Below are 20,712 nucleotides of genomic sequence, written 5' to 3' on the forward strand. Positions count from 1 at the left end.
ACGAATGCGTTGGCACTCAGCCCCCCGAAGTTTCGGGGAGAAATTCTCCCCCATCCCTACTATCACGGCTAGATTTCCAAAGTCAGCCATGATAGGCTATGTAAATCGTCACGTAGCCTATCACGGGGTTTTGTGTTTTTTTTACTTCACTTGTAATGACCCGCCGCCGGGAGGGACATTCGTCAAAGGTAAGTCCCATCCTGAGGGGGGGCGGGGGGTGGAGAATTTCACCACCGATTTTGGGGGGCCGAATGTGTTGGCACTAGTTCCCCCGAAGTTTCGGGGAGAAATTCTCCCCCATCCCTAGTTCATATTCATTGCCTCAGTAATGCTATCTAGCCCTCTCATCCTCTGTCGTCCCCTTCTCCTTTTGCCTTCAATCTTTCCCAGCATCAGGGTCTTTTCCAGGGAGTTTTCTCTCCACATTAGGTGGCCAAAATATTTGAGCTTCAGCTTCAGTATCTGTCCTTCCAATGAGCACTCAGGGCTGATTTCCTTTAGGAATGTCTGATTTGACCGCCTTGCAGTCCAGGGGACTCGTAAGAGTCTTCTCCAGCACCACAGTTCGAAAGCATCAATTCTTCGGTGCTCAACCTTCCTTATAGTCCAGCTCTCATAGCTATACATTGCTACTGGGAAAACCATAGCTTTGATTATACGAACCTTTGTCGGCAAGGTGATGTCTCTGCTTCTTACTATGCTGTCTAGGGAGGGGTGGACAAAAGGCACTTACCTTTCGTCAAAGCTTGTTCGCGGTAAGGGGGAGGCGCTTCGCTTCTCCCCCCGCGAAGTTCAGGCCGGGGGGGAGGCTTCCCACCTCGCCCCGCCAAAATTCAGGCCGGGGAGGAGGCTTCCCGCCTCGCCCCGCCGCAAACTCCATTGTTTAAAAACAACAACAACAACAACGCCCCCGTGATAGGCTACGTGACGATTAACGTAGCCTATCACGGCTAGATCTGCAAAGTCAGCCATGATAGGCTACGTTAATCATCACGTAGCCTATCACGGGTGACTGAAAAAAAAAAAGCGCGTACGCTAATGGCGGCCCCCATAGGGAGCCGCCATTCGCGTTCCTTATTTAGTCGCTGTAGTCTACGTAAATGTTTACGTAGACTACGGCGAAAATAAGGGCAACGCAAATAGTGTTGCCCTTATTTTCGCCGTAGTCTACGTAAATCTTTACGTAGATTACAGCGACCAAATAAGGAACGGGAATGGCGGCTCCCTATGGGGGCCGCCATTATCCGTATGCGCTTTTTTTTTTTTTTTTTTTAAGTCAGCCGTGATAGGCTACGTGATGATTAACGTAGCCTATGACGGCTGACTTTGCAAATCTAGCCGTGATAGGGGGCGTTGTGTTTTTTTTTTCTTTTATTGGAATGGCGGTGGCGGCAGCCGGTCAAAAGACCGGCTGCAGCTCCCGCCCCGCTCGAACACCCTCCGAACCGCCGGCCGGACCCACTGCCGGGAGGGACATTCGGCGAAGGTAAGTCCCGTCCTGGGGGGTGCGGGGGGGGTGCGGAGGATTTCTCCCCGAAACTTGTTCGGGGGGCCGAACACGTTGGCGCTCGGCCCCCCGAAGTTTCGGGGAGAAATTCTCCGCCATCCCTATGTCTAGGTTTGCCATAGCTTTCCTCCCAAGGAGCAAGCGTCTTTTAATTTCATGGCTGCAGTCACCGTCTGCGGTGATCTTGGAGCCCAAGAAAATAAAATCTGTCACTGCTTCCATTTCTTCCCCTTATATATGCCAGGAAGTGATGGGGCCAGATGCCATGATCTTCGTTTTTTTAATGTTGAGTTTCAAACCAGCTTTTGCACTCTCCACTTTCACCCTCAACAAGAGGCTCTTTAGATCCTCTTCGCTTTCTGCCATTAGGGTGGTATTGTCTGCATATCTGAGGTTGTTGATAATTCTCCCAGCAATCTTAATTCCGATCTGTGATTCATCCAGCCCGGCATTTCTCATGATGTACTCTGCATATAAGTTAAATAAGCAGGGTGACAATATGCAGCCTTGTCGTACTCCTTTCCCAATTTTGAACCAATCAGTTGTTCCATGTCCGGTTCTTACTTTTGCTTCTTGTCCCTCGTACAGGTTTCTCAGGAGACAGGTAAGGTTGTCTGGTATTCCCATCTATTTAAGGATTTGCCACAGTTTGTTGTGATCCACACAATCAAAGGCTTTAGCGTAGTCAATGAAGCAGAAATAGACGCTTTCTGGAATTCTTTTGCTTTCTCCAAGATCCAGCGAATGTTGGCGATTTGATCTCTAGTTCCTCTGCCTCTTCGAAACCCCGCTTGTAGTTCTGGTAGTTCTCGATTCACATACTGCTGAAGCCTAGCTTGTAGGATTTTGAGCATCACCTTGCTGGCATGTGAAATGAATGCAATTGTACGCTAGTTTGAACACTCTTTGGCATTGCCCTTCTTTGGAATTGGAATGTAAACTCACCTTTTCCCGTCTTGTGGTCACTGTTGAGTGTTCCAAATGTGTTGGCATATTGAGTGCAGCACTTTAACAGCATCATCTTTTAGGATCTTAAATAGCTCAGCTGGAATACTGTCATCTCTGCTAGCTTTGTTGTTAGTAATGCTTCCTAAGGCCCACTTGACTTCACTCTCGAGGATGTCCGGCTCAAGTTCAGTGAGCTCACTATCATGGCTATCAGGGACATTCAGATCTTTCCTGTATCGTTCTTCTGTGTATTCTTTCCACCTCTTCTTCATCTCATCTGCTTCTGTTAGGTCCCTGCCTTCTTTGTCCTTTATCATGCCCATCTTGGCACAAAACGTTCCCTTGAGATCTCCGATTTTCTTGAAGAGATCTCTAGTCTTTCCCATGCTGTTGTTTTCCTCGATTTCTTTGCATTGTTCATTTAAGAAGGCCTTCTTGTCTCTCCTTGCTATTCTCTGAAACTCTGCATTCAGTTGGATATATCTTCCCCTTTCTCCCTTGCTTTCGCTTCCCTTCTTTCCTCAGCTACTTGTAAAGCCTCATCAGACAGCCACTTGGCTTTCTTGCATTTCTTTTTCTTTGGGATGGATTGAGTTGCTGCCTCCTGAACAATGTTACGGACCTCTGTCCATAGTTCCTCAGGGATGCCATTTGCGTCCCTGCGGAGGCAGTGATAGGCTACATAAATATTTACGTAGCCTATCGCGGCAAAAAAAAAAAAGGGACGCAAATTGCAGCGGCTACGGTGGATGCCATTTGCGTCCCTGCGCAGCCCAGCAGTGGCCGGATGTCACTGCGGGCTTCCCTGGCCAGCGGCTCCATGGAGTCGCCATGGAGCGGAGCCGCCGGCCATCGAGGATTTGGGGGGGAGGGACAGAGCGCCTCCCCCCCCCACCGCGTATGTACAAAACAAAACAGGTAAGTCGTTTCGTACATCCCTAGGCAAGACCAGCTTAAAAAGCCCTTCAAGGCCACTCCACCCAAAATTGAGCCTTGATACAGAATATAGCAGTTCTTTCTGAGAACTGAATACAGTTTGTAAGATGATTGGGTGCCTCTGTTTAGGATTTCCTGCTGATTTTCTTTTCTATTTTTATACCATCTTTTGCTGCCTTTAAGGTCATAGCTGATATATAGATGGTATTTATTTAGTTACTAACAGTAATAATTATCTCAGTCATAACGCTGTGATGAAATTAACCATGAATAAATAATAAAGTGAAGTTGAATTAAGATCTAAGCACTACAAGTGGCATGATGAGCCTATCTGTACAGTACGAACTTTTATCTGAGGCCCTCCTCCAATTGTGGCTGCAGTTTACTTATAAGTAAACACTTTATGGCAACGAATGGTGTGCAACACACCAATTATGGCCGGATTTGTCCAAGATGCACTAATGGCCGCTGCAAGTAGCGTGTCTTGCCCTGTTTAAAGACAGAAAATGCCCAATCACAATCTGGAGCATGCGCAAGGGCCTGGGGAAATCCACAAAGCCCCAAGGAGCCCAGATTTCCCTGCAGCAGTACCCCGGACTGGACCCCGGGGGGGGATCACACAGCCCTAAGGAGAGGGCCTTCTTGGTGGTGCCCCCCTCCCTGACCATGGAATGCTTTCCCCAGTGAGGTCTGCCTGGTGCCAACACTGTCATTTTTCTTGTCACATGTTAAGAATTTCCTTTACTCCTAGATATTTGACAGGATATGGTAAGACTGGGGGGGGGGGTTCCCTGGGATTTTTATTGTTGATTGGGCAAAATTGCTTTATATTGTTGTGTGCAAAAGGAGAGTAATGAACTGCGAGTTGGGAGATCCGGGTTCTAGTCCCCACTCAGCCAGGGAAGCTCACTGGGTGACTTTGGGCCAGTCACTGACTCTCAGCCCAACCTACCTCACAGGGTTGTTGTTGTGAGGATAAAATGGAGAGGAGGAGGATTATATATGCTGCCTTGGGTTCCTTCAGGAAGAAAAAAGTGGGATATAAATGTAATAAATAAATAAATACATAAATACATTAAAATATTGTATTGGGGGGGTTCATCTTTGTCAACTACCCACAGAGCGTTGTATCTTGGACAGTATAGAAATGTCTTAAATGAAACAAAATGAAACACAGAGGCAAAATACCAGAGGCTCAAGGATTTCCTTTTTGAAGTGTGCATGTGAGTGTGTGTGTGTGTGTGTTCTTTCATTAGCTAGCTTTTTGCCACCCAAAGTGGCATCCTGTTCCAAATGCATAATGGTCTTCTTTAATTGGTCTTTGTTTAGTGCTTTTATTCATGGTTGTTCTCGAAATGTTTTTGCAGATAACTCACACCAGAACATTTGTTTCAGCACATTAAGATTGCTCGCACCAGCTCTTGCAGTTGCACGTTCTTCAGCATGCAGGCTCTTCTAGTAATCTTCTTCTTCTCTGTGCTTCTCACTACAGGTGAGAACCTTGCTAGTGAACTTACCCACTCCCATACAGACTAGGGGAGGGGGTTATTCCAGGATTGAAGCTGGCATCCCTCAGTGTCAACTGTGTGGGGGTGGGGGGTGGGGGAGGTATATCACTACTTCAAGCTGGAGAAGGCTGGTTTGCCTGTGGCAGATGTAGAAGAACTGGGAAAGGTCAAAGTTTTTCTCATCAAAGCCCATCTGTGCCGAGAAAGACCTTCCTTCCTGCTTTGGTCATGGTTTAGGGCCGTTCTGAATTCAAGTTCCAGAGCTGGGCCAAACTGAGCCCAAGTTCCAGTTCAGTTCAATGGGAGATCACATTGCCCGTTCAAGTGGAATTTACTCCTTTTCCCTAGCAAATGACTATGAAATCTGTCTTTCCCATAAACTTGATGAAACCTTTTCTCATTCCTCCTCGAGGTGCTTCTTTGAGTTGTGAAAGTTGCCAAAGTACTGGCGATTCCTGCACTGGCAACAAAGAGACTTGTGAATCTGGCAAAGATACATGCGCCACGGTTTGGTCTGAAGCCGCAGCAGCTGGTGAGTGAGAAGGATCATGGCCCAGGCCAGGACCATGAATAGGCTCCTTTGTTTCCCAAAGCATATGAAGACATGGGGTTCTCCATCAACTGTGTAACCATGTACTCTGACTGGTAGAAGCTGCCAAAGGTCTCTGACAAGTACCTTTCCCAGTCTGGCTACATGAGATCCCTTGACATCAGGATTTAATGGACTGGACCTGGGACTTTCTGTATGCAAAGCATGTGCTCTAATGCCAAGCAATGACCCCGCCATTTTAATATATCATGGACAGAGAGCTGGTGGCTCCTGAATTTATCAGCCATAGCTTGGGGTTCTATATCAGGGGTCCCCAACCCCCGGGCCACAGACAGGTACCGGTCCGTGGCCTGTTAGGAACCGGGCTGTACAGCAGGAGGTGAACGGTGGGCGAGTGTCCCTGTTCTTCAAGTAATAGGCTATGAAAATCTTTACGTAGCGTATTAGTGCAAAGAAGAGGGACGTAAATGGTGCAGCAGGCACCATTTGCGTCCCTGTTCTTTGCAGTAATAGGCTACGTAAAGAGTTATGTAGCCTATTACTTGAAGAACAGGGACGCAAATGGCGTCAGCTATGCTGGACGCCATTTGCGTCCGCAGTCCAGGCGCAGCAGGTGGACAGCAGCGGATGGACCCGGACCAGCCGCCACCAGGTAGGTTGGGATTTCCTGGGGGGATTTCGGGGGGTGGCGGGGGGGTAGTAATAATAATAGAAAGTACAGAATAAATGTAAGGCCAAAAAGGTTGGGGACCACTGTTCTATATGATCTGGGTTAAATCCTCAGGATGTGTTCAAAGCCAGCTCCGCTCCCCCTGCCCTCCCCAACCCAATGAACTGTTAACTGCTGTTAACGGTGTTGCTGGTTTTATTGTTGGCTTTTGTTGTTTTTATTTTTTTATGTTTTTATCACTTTTAACATCTTAACTGTTTTTATATATTTTATGGCTGCAAGCTGCTTGGGGGTGGGGGCCTTCTGCCCTGAAAGGTGGCCAAGAAATATTTTAAATTTAAAAAAAAAACTGGAGCAAAGTAACTACCCCCTCCCCCATAATCAGAGTAATCTACTTTCCCCAAGTAGCCAGAGAAGTGTGGGGTTAATATTTAAATGGCCTGAATTGGGGAGTATACTTTCCTATTTTGAGAGAGACCTAGCTGGAAAAGGGGCATGTGATGTTGCAGATGCCAATCCTTAGCCGCAAACTACTTAGCAGAATGTACACTGGAAATACACTTTCATTTAAAAGATTTCACCATTGTTTTTGTAATTTCTTCCTTTGGTAAAACATTCCATTCATATAAAGTTCATTTCAAATGTAGTTCCTTTGTTTTTCAGATTTTAATTCATGTTTCAGAAATCATTATTTTCAGTGGGAGACTGCTGTGTATTCTGTCACCTATACCTTTTTACTTTTTACATCCAAATGGCATAACCTTTACAGATCGTTTAATACTCTCTCCTTCCAGCAACCTTGCCAAATTTTCAGGGAGACTGGACATTCAAGAGGCAATTAAAATAGGCGTGGTGTCCAATAAACTTCCCATTATATCCAACAGGAAATCCAATCTGCTGTCTGGTACAATTGCTATTTTAAATCTGAATGGCTGGAAATGATCACACTTGAGAGAGGTCCAGAATGGTGTCATGCCTGCCAGATTTTTTTTTTTTTTAAATCAGTCCCAGGGTTCCCTTTTTAGAGGCCATTGCAAAATCATTCCTTTTGAATTTCTCTGGCCTAGAAATCTTTGGTCAAAACTGCAGTGGCTTCATGCAAATCTTTCTTTCATCCTAAATCTGTCCTTTGAATTTTTGACAGTTTTCTCCAAAGTGCATGACTTTTTGCAGACTTCTAGTAATCCCTCTGGGCATCAGACCTGCCAAAGTTGGGAAAGTTTGGTGTTAGTGTATTGATATTAACAGCAAAAGAGAAAACCCCTTCTGGAAACCAAAAAACAAAAGCACCTTGGTTATGTTCAATGAGAGATAACGAGATAAAGGCTTGCAACTATCTAAGCTATTTTGCCCACTGATTTGATCCAGATGAGAAATTTGCAGGCATTTTACTACTCCCTCTGGGCATACAGAACAACCCAACCCCAAGTTAGGTAGCAGCAAATTATTACCCACTGGTTTGCTGAGGAAGACCAAGGAGGTGGGACACACTTGCAAAGTTTGCATTTCTGTCGCCAGCGAGGAAGACATCTGCAAGGTGTCACACCTACAAGATTGGCATTTTGATCAGTAGTGGAAGCTTTATGTGTGGGTGGGATTTGATGTAAGGTTTCCCTGGACTTAGTCTGCCACTCTAACCAGTACTCCACACTGGCTCTGAGTTCTGGCTGTGTATCTTCTCCTCCACATCCAGTAGCTACCCCTATAGCAGAAGCAATAGCAGCTCCATCTAATACAGAAGGGGGGGGGGTGTTATTGTGGGGATGCAATGGGTGGGGAAGCCAGGGTCTATATGTTCAAGGGGCTTTTGGGGGTCTATATGTTCCAGGGTCTATATGCTCAAGGGGCTTTTTTACAAGAGAACCAATGGGGACAAGCAAGCAGAAAAAAGAAGAAGACCCATGCTGGTAGACAGACAGACAGACAGACAGACAGACAGAAAGCTATAAAAACTACATTAAGTATGAGAAGCAACTGAAATTGCCAGGGAGTAAACTGCTGCCTGACCCCTTCATGGATCACTGCCTTGTTGTGGCGAAGGGGCTTGCGTAACTCAATGAAGCCATAAGCTATGCCGTGAAGGGCCACCCAAGATGGACAGGTCATGGCAGAGAGTTCTGACAAAATGTGGTCCACTGGAGAAGGAAATGGCAACCCACTCCAGTATTCCTGCCAAGAAAACCCCATGGAATGTATCACAAGGCTAAACGAGATGACGCCGGAAGATGAGCCCCTCAGGTCGGAAGGTGTCCAATATGCTACTGGGGAAGAGCAGAGGGTATTTCCAAGTAGCTCCAGAAAGAGTGAAGCGGCTGGGCCAAACCCGAAAGGACACTCAGCTGTGGATGTGTCTGGTGGTGAAAAGAAAATCCGATGCTGTAAAGAACAATATTGTTTAGGAACCTGGAATGTCAGATCAATGAATCAAGGGAAGCTGGAGGTGGTCAAACAGGAGATGGCAAGATTGAACATCGACATCTTGGGAATCAGCGAACTCAAATGGACAGGCATGGGCGAATTTAATTCAGGTGACTATCATATCTACTATTGTGGGCAAGAATCCCTTAGAAGAAATGGAGTAGCACTCATAGTCAACAAAAGGGTGGGAAAAGCAGTACTGGGGTACAATCTTAAAAATGATAGAATGATCTCAGTACGAATCCAAGGCAAACCATTCAACATCACAGTAATTCAAGTCTATGCCCCAACCACTGAGGCCGAAGAAGCTGAGGTTGATCGGTTCTATGAAGACCTACAACGCCTTCTAGAACTAACACCAAAAAAAGATATCCTCTTCATCATAGGGGATTGGAATGCTAAAGTAGGAAGTCAAGAAATCACCGGGATAACAGGCAAGCATGGCCTTGGTGTACAAAATGAAGCAGGACAAAAGCTAATAGAGTTTTGCCAAGAGAACATGCTGATCATAGCAAACACTCTTTTCCAACAGCACAAGAGGCGACTCTACACATGGACATCACCAGATGGTCAATATCGAAATCAGATTGATTATGTCCTTTGCAGCCAAAGATGGAGAAGCTCCATACAGTCAGTAAAAACAAGACCTGGAGCTGACTGTGGCTCAGATCATGAGCTGCTTCTTGCAAAATTTCGGCTTAAATTGAAGAACGTCGGGAAAACCACTAAACCGTTCAGGTATGACCTAAATCATATCCCTGATGAATATACAGTGGAGGTGAGGAATAGATTTCAGGGATTAGACCTGATAGACAGAGTGCCTGAGGAACTATGGACGGAGGTCCGTAACATTGTTCAGGAGGCAGCAATGAAATCCATCCCAAAGAAAAAGAAATGCAAGAAAGCAAAGTGGCTGTCTGATGAGGCTTTACAAGTAGCTCACGAAAGAAGGGAAGCGAAAAGCAAGGGAGAAAGGGGAAGATATACCCAACTGAATGCAGAGTTCCAGAGAATAGCAAGGAGAGACAAGAAGGCCTTCTTAAATGAACAATGCAAAGAAATCGAGGAAAACAACAGAATGGGAAAGACTAGAGATCTCTTCAAGAAAATCGGAGATCTCAAGGGAACGTTTTGTGCAAAGACGGGCATGATAAAGGACAAAGAAGGCAGGGACCTAACAGAAGCAGATGAGATTAAGAAGAGGTGGCAAGAATACACAGAAGAACTATACAGGAAAGAGCTGAATGTCCCTGATAGCCATGATAGTGCGGTCATTGAACTTGAGCCGGACATCCTAGAGAGTGAAGTCAAGTGGGCCTTAGGAAGCATTAGTAACAACAAAGCTAGCGGAGATGACAGTATTCCAGCCGAGCTATTTAAAATCCTAAAAGATGATGCTGTTAAAGTGCTGCATTCAATATGCCAACAAATCTGGAACACTCAACAGTGGCCACAAGACTGGAAAAGGTCAGTTTACATTCCAATTCCAAAGAAGGGCAACGCCAAAGAGTGTTCAAACTACCGCACAATTGCGCTCATTTCACATGCCAGCAAGGTGATGCTCAAAATCCTACAAGCTAGGCTTCAGCAGTATGCGAACCGAGAATTACCGGAAGTACAAGCTGGGTTTCGAAGAGGCAGAGGAACTAGAGATCAAATCGCCAACATTCGCTGCATCATGGAGAAAGCAAGAGAATTCCAGAAAAACGTCTATTTCTGCTTCATTGACTACGCTAAAGCCTTTGATTGTGTGGATCACAACAAACTGTGGCAAATTCTTAAAGTGATGGGAGTACCAGACCACCTTACCTGTCTCCTGAGAAACCTGTACGAGGGTCAAGAAGCAACAGTAAGAACCAGACATGGAACAACCGATTGGTTCAAAATTGGGAAAGGAGTACGACAAGGCTGCATATTGTCACCCTGCTTATTTAACTTATATGCAGAGTACATCATGAGAAATGCCGGGTTGGATGAATCAGAGGTCGGAATTAAGATTGCCGGGAGAATTATCAACAACCTCCGATATGCAGACGATACCACCCTAATGGCAGAAAGCAAAGAGGATCTAAAGAGCCTCTTGTTGAGGGTGAAAGAAGAGAGTGCAAAAGCTGGTTTGAAACTCAACATTAAAAAAACGAAGATCATGGCATCTGGCCCCATCACTTCCTGGCATATGGAAGGGGAAGAAATGGAAGCAGTGACAGATTTTACTTTCTTGGGTTCCAAGATCACCGCAGACGGTGACTGTAGCCATGAAATTAAAAGACGCTTGCTCCTTGCGAGGAAAGCTATGGTCAACCTAGACAGCATAGTAAGAAGCAGAGACATCACCTTGCCGACAAAGGTCCGTCTAATCAAAGCTATGGTTTTCCCAGTAGTAATGTATGGCTGTGAGAGCTGGACTATAAGGAAGGCTGAGCGCCGAAGAATTGATGCTTTCGAACTGTGGTGCTGGAGAAGACTCTTACGAGTGCCCTGGACTGCAAGGAGGTCCAATCAGTCCATCCTAAAGGAAATCAACCCTGAGTGCTCATTGGAAGGACAGATAATGAAGCTGAAGCTCCAATATTTTGGCCACCTAATGCGAAGAGAAAACTCCCTGGAAAAGACCCTGATGCTGGGAAAGACTGAAGGCAAAAGGAGAAGGGGACGGCAGAGGATGAGATGGCTAGATGGCATCACGGATGCAATGAATATGAACTTGAGCACGCTCCGGGAGAGAGCGCAGGACAGGAAGGCCTGGCGTGCTATGGTCCATGGGGTCACGAAGAGTCGGACACGACTGAACGACTGAACAACAACAAACTGCTGCCTGAGGGGAAGAGGAAGACTGCAATGTATCTTTGGTGTAGCTGCAGTGCCTCATCATGTTTCCAGATCCTCCTCATCTTCTGTGTCATGTCCTTCCACTCCCCTACCTTTTGCCTTTGGTGTTCTTCCCTTCCTTGGAACACCCGCCGCCCTTCTGATGCCCTTTCAGGAGACCTCCTGTCTCTCACCTAAAAAACCTTCATAAATCGAAGCATACAGAGGTGTGCCTCAAGCCTCATCACTTTCTCTTCCAAGAGAGCTACTAGCTTGCACTTGAGGCAGGTGTGGTTCCTGTTGTCTGCAGGCAGGAAGACACACACACACACCCTGCAGGTCACTGAAACAACTCCATCCACATTCCAGATGACACTGCCATTTCTGTGGACTTCCCAGCAAACTCCCCGGTTTGCTCGCCCTGTTTGCTGACTCCAGTCACTCACTCCCAGGAAACAGAGAGCCACAGAGCTGACCTGCTCAGATTAGCCCCCGCTGTGGATTGTGGTCCCACCCACAAGCCACAGGCACGTATAGCAGCAGACTGAATCAAGTGACCCAGCAGTCAAAATCCACCCCCAAGTTAAACAAGCAATTTGGAGGGGGGGCATTTGAAAGGATAAAACAAAAAACCAGGAAGAAGGAGGAGGAGGAGGAGGAGGAGGAGGAGGAGGAGGAGGAGGAGAAGAAGAAGCAGAAGCAGAAGCAGAAGCAGAAGCAGAAGCAGAAGAAGAAACCACAGTAGGGGGAGAGGGAGAGAATGAGAATGAGAGAGGGCAGAGTCCAAAATGCAGGTTCAAATGTATGTTAATAGTATTGGAAGAAAACATGGTAGCATCAAGGCCCCCTTTGTGGTGTCTCATTTTCATTTTTTATTTTTACAATCAGCACCAGTGGTGTGTTTGTTTGGTTTGTTTGGTTTGTTCGTTGGTATTTTGGTCTGTTTAAAATAGAAAAAGAAAGAAGGACCACCAAAGCCATGGCAAGCACTGCTCCTAAATCAATGGAACTATTTTGCCCCCAGTCACAGCTCGAATTTCAAAGAACACAAAAAAACAGGATTTCTGGTGGTTCAGCTCTGCTGCGGTTGGAATGCCTTTATGCAATGTTGACTTTCTTTGCCAGCTTGAGTATTATCAGTGGAAAGGTGGGATGTAAATTGGATAGATGGATAGACTTGTTTGGATAGAGGGTATTCAAAACAGTGAAGGTTGCCCTGATTGCTCATCTTTATTTTTCATGTCCAGGTAATGGTTCAAACACCAGCATTCTAAAGACCTGCTATGAAAAGTCTAAATGTAATTCTGGAGGGACCAGTGTAATAAATGGAGTTAACACTACAACAACAATTCAGTGTAGCAAGGCCCCTTCATCAGGTGACTCCCTCCTCCTGGCTCTCTCTGGGTTCCTGATGATGACAATCTTCATGTAATGAGCTGCATTCAGCAACTCAGCACTAAAGAAGGCTTCCTTGTCATTCTCATACAACCTTCTCTGCAGAGGATCAAAGGTGCTTCATATCTCATCTTTGATTTCTTGAGTAATAAAAAATAAACGGAAGCAACAATACATTCAGTATTTGTGTTTTTTGCAGGGAGGAGTGGAGTGGGCTTCATGGAATGTTTTCAAGCAATGTGACTAGCTAGATACTAGAGGCAAAAAAACAAACAAGGTTTCTTAAATTAAAAAATTGGCAAAATGTGATGGAACTGTAAGCTCATTAATTTATTATTTATTTAATTTATTAATCGCCCATCTGGCTGGTCACCCAGCCACTGTGGGCTATGTACAACAATAGAAACAGTTTAAAACAATACAATTCTACATTAAAAACATCATATTTCTAAAAATACACTAACCCACCCCAAATGCCTGCCTGAACAACCACGTGTTTAATGCGTGGCAGAAGCTCATTAAAGAGGGGGCATGACAGAGTTCCCTAGGGAGGGAGTTCCACAGAGTGGGGGCCACCACAGAGAAGACCTTCTCCCTCGTCCTCACCAGTCTAGCTGTCCAGGCTGATTGACAGAGAGAAGGCCATCCCTCTTTGCTCCCTCTCCATGGGTCTATAACTGAATCTTTAAATTTAGATCTCTTGTTCAAGGGTAAACCCAAACATTGTACAAAGTAGGTGCCGTTTGACTCAACCCAGGCATCTTGCAGGTGAGACACAGCCTCTGATCCCTGCATGATCAAGATTATTGCACAGAAAGGGGATTGGCAGGCAGTTTGAGCAGGAGCACTAGCATTGCCAGAAAGAATCCTCCTAGTGATGAGATTCCAGTGAACCTAAAGCACCAGCCCCATGCCACTGCCTGTTATAAAACTCCATGATTGGCTGCATTTCCTCAGCCTTGAAATGCTGATAATGAGGAAGGCCACATGACTGGGAAAATATGGAAAGAAAGAGAGAAGGAAAGAAAAGATTAGGAAAACTGTGCATTTGAAATTTCACATTGGCCCCAAAATTCACATTTTTCAATTGCAATCGCAAGTTCAGAAATGTGCAAGCTTTTCCAGGAAAATATGCTCATGCTTGGCATTGTGAATGGGACAAGTTCTGATTACTTGTGAACAGAAATGGAAGTCTTGTACATGGCTAGGATAACTAGGGATGTCAGAGAATTCCGCAACGGATCTCGGTGAGGCCAAATGCCAATACATTCGGCCCCCTGAAATCCATCATGGAACGAAGCCCCCACCCCCCCAACCCACAAAAGGCATGCAGGGAGAAGTACCCGCCGCCCCCAACCCACAAAAGGCGCATGAAACGGAGCACTTACCTGCTCCCGTCTGCGCTGCTTTGTGAATGGCGGCCGTCCTGCGGCCACCATTCGCTTCTTCTTCATAGCCGTGATAGGCTACGTAAATACTTACATAGCCTATCACAGCTAATGCAGGGATGCCATTTGCATCCCTGCGGAGGCCGTGATAGGCTACGTAAGTATTTACGTAGCCTATCACAGCAGGGGGGAAAAAACCCAGTGTACGCAAATGGAGGCGGCTACCACCATTTGCGTACGCTGGATTTTTTTCCCCCTGCCATGATAGGCTATGTAAATATTTACGTAGCCTATCATGGCTCAATACAGGGATGCAAATGGCGGCGGCTACGACAGCCGCCATTTGCATCCCTGCAGGGCTGCCTAGCGGCCGGATGTCTGGCTGCGGGTGGCCGGAGCCGGCCGGCGGCTCCGTGGCTTGGCCATGGAGCAGAGCCAGCTGGGCAGGATTCCAGGGGGGAGGGACAGAGCGCCTCCCCCCCCAGCAGAAACAGAATGGAATGGAAGGTAAGTGTTCCGTCCATCCCTAGTCATAACTACCTGGCAGACGCAAAACTGGTTTAACAGTTAGGCTCTCTTCCCAGGAACAGTGGGAATTGAAATTCTGTGAGTTGGGCTAGGAATCTCTAAAAGAAAATGTTCAGGATCTTACCAAACTGCAATTCCCAACATTCTGTTGGAGAAGCCATGACAGTCAAAGTGGAACAAAACCTATAGAAGTTTCAGTTACAGAAATTAGGGATGGCCATCGCTGGGAAATCTAGCCCTTTGCAAATGGGCTTTTCCCTAAAATGGGCTTTTCCCCAAAATCCAGGAACTGATTTAGTCCCCCCACTCTCCTTAAATCACCATTTACACAAATTGCAGATGCAGTTTGCATAATTTACACAAATTTCAGCCATGATTTCTGTAATTTGCACAAATTGCAGCTGTGATATTCTTAATTTTGCACAAATTGCACCTACAATTTGAGCAAATTGTGGGTGCAATTTGTGCAGATTAAGCATATTACAGCTGCAATTTGTGTAGGTTATGGCCAGAATTTGCATACATTATGCAAAATGCTGCTGCAATTTGTGTAAATGACAATTTTAAGTGGGGGAAAGCCCCAAACTCTGCAAGCTGGACAGACTTGATACATATCGAGTCAGGACACCTTGAGGGAAAGCAAGTCCAGGGGTCTGAGCTCTTGAAAGCTTGGCAAACTTCACCCCCCGGATGGATTCCTTCAACATCCCTAATGGAAATAGATGAGAGTATCAGAGGTCAGAGTTAGAGAAAAGTAGATCTGGAAGAGCTTATCAGAGGACATGAGAACATTATATGTTTGTTTTGTTTTGTTTAAAAATAGTTTTTGACTGCCTTTAAGGATAGAACCCTCTCAAGGGGGCAAGTACCTTCTCAACATGAAAAGAGGGGTAGGATGCAGGAGTTAATATAGCTTATGTCTGTGTTCTGCAAAGCTCCACTACCAAGCCAACGTGTCTGCCTGCAGAGAAGACACCAAACCTGACTGCAGTCCATCAGTCGGGGCAACTGGTTGATGATGGAGACAAGCAGGTTGGGGAGGGAATGTTGATGGTCAAGACATTATTAAAGGTTTAATGAGGCTGTGTTTTCTGGCCAGTTAACCATCCACAGCATACATTCTAATCATCTGTGATGTATGTGTATACCTATTGAAATGTACCTATTGATGCTGAGGGGAACACTTAAGTGTGATGTCACATGTCAAGCGAGGAGGTATTTGAATGTAGGAGAAAGCAAAACTAAGAGATTCGTTCATCCCTAATGGAAAGAGGCACTCCTTCAGGTATTGGGATCATAAGCCATTTAGGGCTTAAAAGGTGAGTAGTAGGACCTTAAATTGGGCCTGCAAGTGAGTAGCTAGTCCTTGACTTCTAAAAATATATATAAATACTGGTTAATGTGCATAAAACTGGTCATATAAGCCGAATTCTGGCAGCTTCCATGTTCAAGCTTCCAAATTCTTTAAGGGCAGCCCCACAAATAATGCATTGAAGTTTACCTGGAGGTTACCAGAGTTCTATGGGATCTCCAGTAGAGGATTTTCCCATCCCTATTACCAAGTTTCTAGACCCTATATTTGCCAAGTTATTATTCAAAGTGAATGTCTGGAGGCAAGGCTTGCTAAAAACTCAAGAGTGATGGAGTATGACCTCTACTGGTCACAGGCTAGATTTCAGTGCCCTTCACAGGTTCTTTCCTCCCCTCCAAATAAGTTATGCAAAACAAGATAAGCTATGAAAAAGGGGAGGTTAATTGACCTAATCCAATCGATTCTGCAAAATTAAACATTTCTTGGTACTGAATGTGGTTTCCATTAGTGCAGGTTTTCCTCCCTTTCTCATTTTGCCATAGAGTTATAGAAACACATAGCTGTGCTTGTAGATCTGCCCAAAGTACTTTTTAATGTTTTTATTATGTTGATAAATGTATACACTTTACATGTTCTTAGTTAAAAAAAAAAAACCTGTGGTGTTCAGAGACTTTTGAATTCAAAAATCTCCCCCATTTTTTTTAACATTCTTATTCAAACTGAGAGAAAAGAAATTGTTTATGACAAGAAATTCAAAGGAGAAGACAAATTCAAAGAAATTATCATGGGTTGATAATGGACCACTGCCTTGTTGTGGCGAAGGGGCTTGCGTAACTCAGTGAAGCCATAAGCTATGCCGTGCAGGGCCACCCAAGATGGTCATGGCAGAGAGTTCTGACAAAATGTGGTCCACTGGAGAAGGAAATGGCAACCCATTCCAGTATTCTTGCCAACAAAACCCCATGGAACGTATCACAAGGCTAAAAGAGATGACACCAGAAGATGAGCCCCTCAGGTCGGATGGTGTCCAATATATTACTGGGGAAGAGCAGAGGGAATTTCCAAGTAGCGCCAGAAAGAGTGAAGCGGCTGGGCCAAAGTTGAAAGGACACTCAGCTGTGGATGTGTCTGGTGGTGAAAAGAAAATCCGATGCTGTAAAGAACAATATTGTTTAGGAACCTGGAAGTTAAGATCAATGAATCAAGGGAAGCTGGAGGTGGTCAAACATGAGATGGCAAGATTGAACATTGACATCTTGGGAATCAGTGAACTAAAATGGACAGGCATGGGTGAATTTAATTCAGGTGACCATCATATCTACTTCTGTGGGCAAGAATCCCTTAGAAAAAATGGAGTAGCACTCATCGTCAACAAAAGGGTGGGAAAAGCAGTACTGGGGTACAATTTTAAAAATGATAGAATTATTTCAGTATGAATCGAAGGCAAACCATTCAACATCACAGTAATTCAAGTCTATGCCCCAACCACTGATGCCGAAGAAGCTGAGGTTGATCGGTTCTATGAAGACCTACAACACCTTCTAGAACTAACGCCAAAAAAAGATGTCCTCTTCATCATAGGGGATTGGAATGCTAAAGTCGGAAGTCAAGACATCACCAGAATAATAGGCAGGCATGGCCTTGGTGTACAAAATGAAGCAGGACAAAAGCTAATAGAGTTTTGCTAAGAGAACACGCTGATCATAGCAAACACTCTTTTCCAAAAGCACACGAGGCAACTTTACACATGGACATCACCACATGGTCAATATCGAAATCAGATTGATTATATCCTTTGCAGCCAAAGATGGAGAAGCTCTATACAGTCAGTAAAAACAAGACCTGGAGCTGACTGTAGCTCAAATCATGAGCTTCTTGTTGCAAAATTTCAGCTTAAATTGAAGAACGTAGGGAAAACCAATAAACCATTCAGGTATGACCTAAATCATATCCCTGATGAATATACAGTGGAGGTGAGGAATAGATTGAAGGGATTAGACCTGATAGACAGAGTGCCTGAGGAACTATGGACGGAGGTCCGTAACATTGTTCAGGAGGCTCAATCCATCCCAAAGAAAAAGAAATGTAAGAAAGCCAAGTGGCTGTCTGATGAGGCTTTACAAGTAGCTGAGGAAAGAAGGGAAGCAAAATACAAGGGAGAAAGGGGAAGATATATCCAACTGAATGCAGAGTTCCAGAGAATAGCAAGGAGAGACAAGAAGGCCTTCTTCAATGAACAATGCAAAGAAATCGAGGAAAACAACAGAATGGGAAAGACTAGAGATCTCTTCAAGAAAATCGGAGATCTCAAGGGAACGTTTTGTGCAAAGACGGGCATGATAAAGGACAAAGAAGGCAGGGACCTAACAGAAGCAGATGAGATTAAGAAGAGGTGGCAAGAATACACAGAAGAACTATACAGGAAAGATCTGAATGTCCCTGATAGCCATGATAGTGCGCTCACTGAACTTGAGCTGGACATCCTCGAGAGTGAAGTCAGTTGGGCCTTAGGAAGCATTAGTAACAACAAAGCTAGTGGAGATGACAGTATTCCATCTGAGCTATTTAAGATCCTAAAAGATGATGCTGCTAAAGTGCTGCATTCAATATGCCAACAAATTTGGAACACTCACCAATGGCTGCAAGACTGGAAAAGGTCAGTTTACATTCCAATTCCAAAGAAGGGCAACACCAAAGAGTGTTCAAACTACCAGACAATTGCACTCATTTCACATGCCAGCAAGGTGATGCTCAAAATCCTACAAGCTAGGCTTCAGAAGTATGCGAAACGAGAACTACCAGAAGTACAAGCTGGGTTTTGAAGAGGCAGAGGAACTAGAGATCAAATCGCGAACATTCGCTGCATCATGGAGAAAGCAAGAGAATTTCAGAAAAACATATATTTCTGCTTCACTGACTATGCTAAAGCCTTTGATTGTGTGGATCACAACAAACGGTGGCAAAAAAAAAGCTCAAATATTTTGGCCACCTAATGCGAAGAGAAAAGCCCCTGGAAAAGACCCTGATGCTGCGAAAGATTGAAGGCAAAAGGAGAAGGGGATGGCAGAGGATGAGATGGCTAGATAGCATCACCGATGCAATGAATATGAACTTGAGCTAGGGGTGGACGAAAGTCACTTACCTTTTCTTGCAGCTTGTTCGCGGTGGGGGGGAGCGCTTCACTGCTCCCCCCGCGAAGTTCAGGCCGGGGGGGGAGGCTTCCCGCCTCGCCCGGCCGAAATTCAGGCCAGGGGGGAGGCTTCCCGCCTCGCCCGGCCGAAATTCAGGCCGGGGAGGAGGCTTCCCACCTCGCCCGGCCGTGAACACGAAAGTAAAAAAAAAAAAAAAAAGTCCCCTGATAGGCTACGTGACGATTCACGTAGCCTATCACGGCTAGATCTGGAAAGTCAGCCGTGATAGGCTACGTGAATCGTCACGTAGCCTATCACGGGTGACTTTAAAAAAAAAAAAGCGCGTACGCGAATGGCGGCCCCCATAGGGAGCCGCCATTCGCGTTCCTTATTTAGTTGCTGTAGTCTACGTAAATGTTTACGTAGACTATGGCGAAAATTCAGGCCAGGGAGGAGGCGCCTCGCCTCGCCCGGCCGTGAAATAAGAAGTTTTTTTAAAAAAAATGCCCCTTGATAGGCTACGTGACGATTAATGTAGCCTATCACAGCTAGATCTGCAAAGTCAGCTGTGATAGGCTACGTTAATTGTCACATAGCCTATCACGGGTGACTTTAAAAAAAAAAAAAGCGCTTACGCAAATGGCGGCCCCCATAGGGAGCCACCATTCGCGTTCCTTATTTGGTCGCTGTAGCAAATAGTGTTGCCCTTATTTTCGCCGTAGTCTACGTAATCTTTACGTAGACCACAGCGACCAAATAAGGAACGTGAATGGCTCCTATGGGGGCCGCTATTAGCCGTACGCGCTTTTTTTTTTTTAAGTCACCCGTGATAGGCTACGTGACGATTTATGTAGCCTATCACGGCTGACTTTGCAAATCTAGCTGTGATAGGCTATGTTAATCGTCACGTAGCCTATCACGGGGGCGTTTTGTTTTTTTTTTTGCTTTTATTGGAATGGCAGCGGCGGCAGCTGGTCAAAAGACCGGCTGCCGCCTCTGCCCCTGTCGAAGACCTAACGAACCGCCGCCGGGACCCACCGCCGGGAGGGACATTCGGGAAAAGTAAGTCCCATCCCGGGGGGGTGCAGGGGGCGGGGGGGTGCGGAGAATTTCTCACCGAAACTACTTTGGGGGGCCGAACACGTTGGCACTTGGTCCCCCGAAGTTTCAGGGAGAAATTCTCCCCCATCCTTAGTAGGCTACGTAACGATGTACATAGCCTATCATGGCTAGATTTCCAAAGTCAGCCGTGATAGGCTACGTAAATCATCACGTAGCCTATCACGGGTGACTTTGAAAAAAAAAAGCGCGTACGAAAATGGCGGCGGCCCATGGGCACCGCCATTTGCGTTCCTTATTTTGGCACGTCTAGTCTATGTAAAGATTTACGTAGACTACGGCGAAAATAAGGGCACGCTATTTGCATTGCCCTTATTTTCGCCATAGTCTACGTAAATCTTTACGTAGACTACAGTGACCAAATAAGGAACGCGAATGGCGGCTCCCTATGGGGGCCGCCATTTGCGTACGTGCTTTTTTTTTTTTTAAGTCACCCGTCATAGGCTACGTGACGATTAACGTAGCCTAACACGGCTGACTTTGCAGATCTAGCC

At 45.6% G+C, this 20,712-nt stretch overlaps 1 protein-coding gene across 1 annotated transcript; it reads left to right on the forward strand.

Annotated features, from left to right (window-relative positions):
• Positions 1-4,764: 4,764 nt before the first annotated feature.
• LOC146337759 (uncharacterized) lies at positions 4,765-12,907 on the forward strand. Its single transcript, XM_084815255.1, has 3 exons — positions 4,765-4,883; positions 5,312-5,431; positions 12,593-12,907. Exons 1-3 carry the CDS (start codon positions 4,835-4,837, stop codon positions 12,775-12,777), a joined length of 354 nt encoding a protein of 117 aa, XP_084671381.1. The 5' UTR covers positions 4,765-4,834; the 3' UTR covers positions 12,778-12,907.
• Positions 12,908-20,712: the final 7,805 nt, after the last annotated feature.

The sequence above is a fragment of the Heloderma suspectum genome, chromosome 10 (assembly GCF_057233095.1).
Source record: "Heloderma suspectum isolate Gila_16-S chromosome 10, 16-S_ref, whole genome shotgun sequence".
In the NCBI taxonomy this organism is placed as follows: Eukaryota; Metazoa; Chordata; class Lepidosauria; order Squamata; family Helodermatidae; genus Heloderma; species Heloderma suspectum.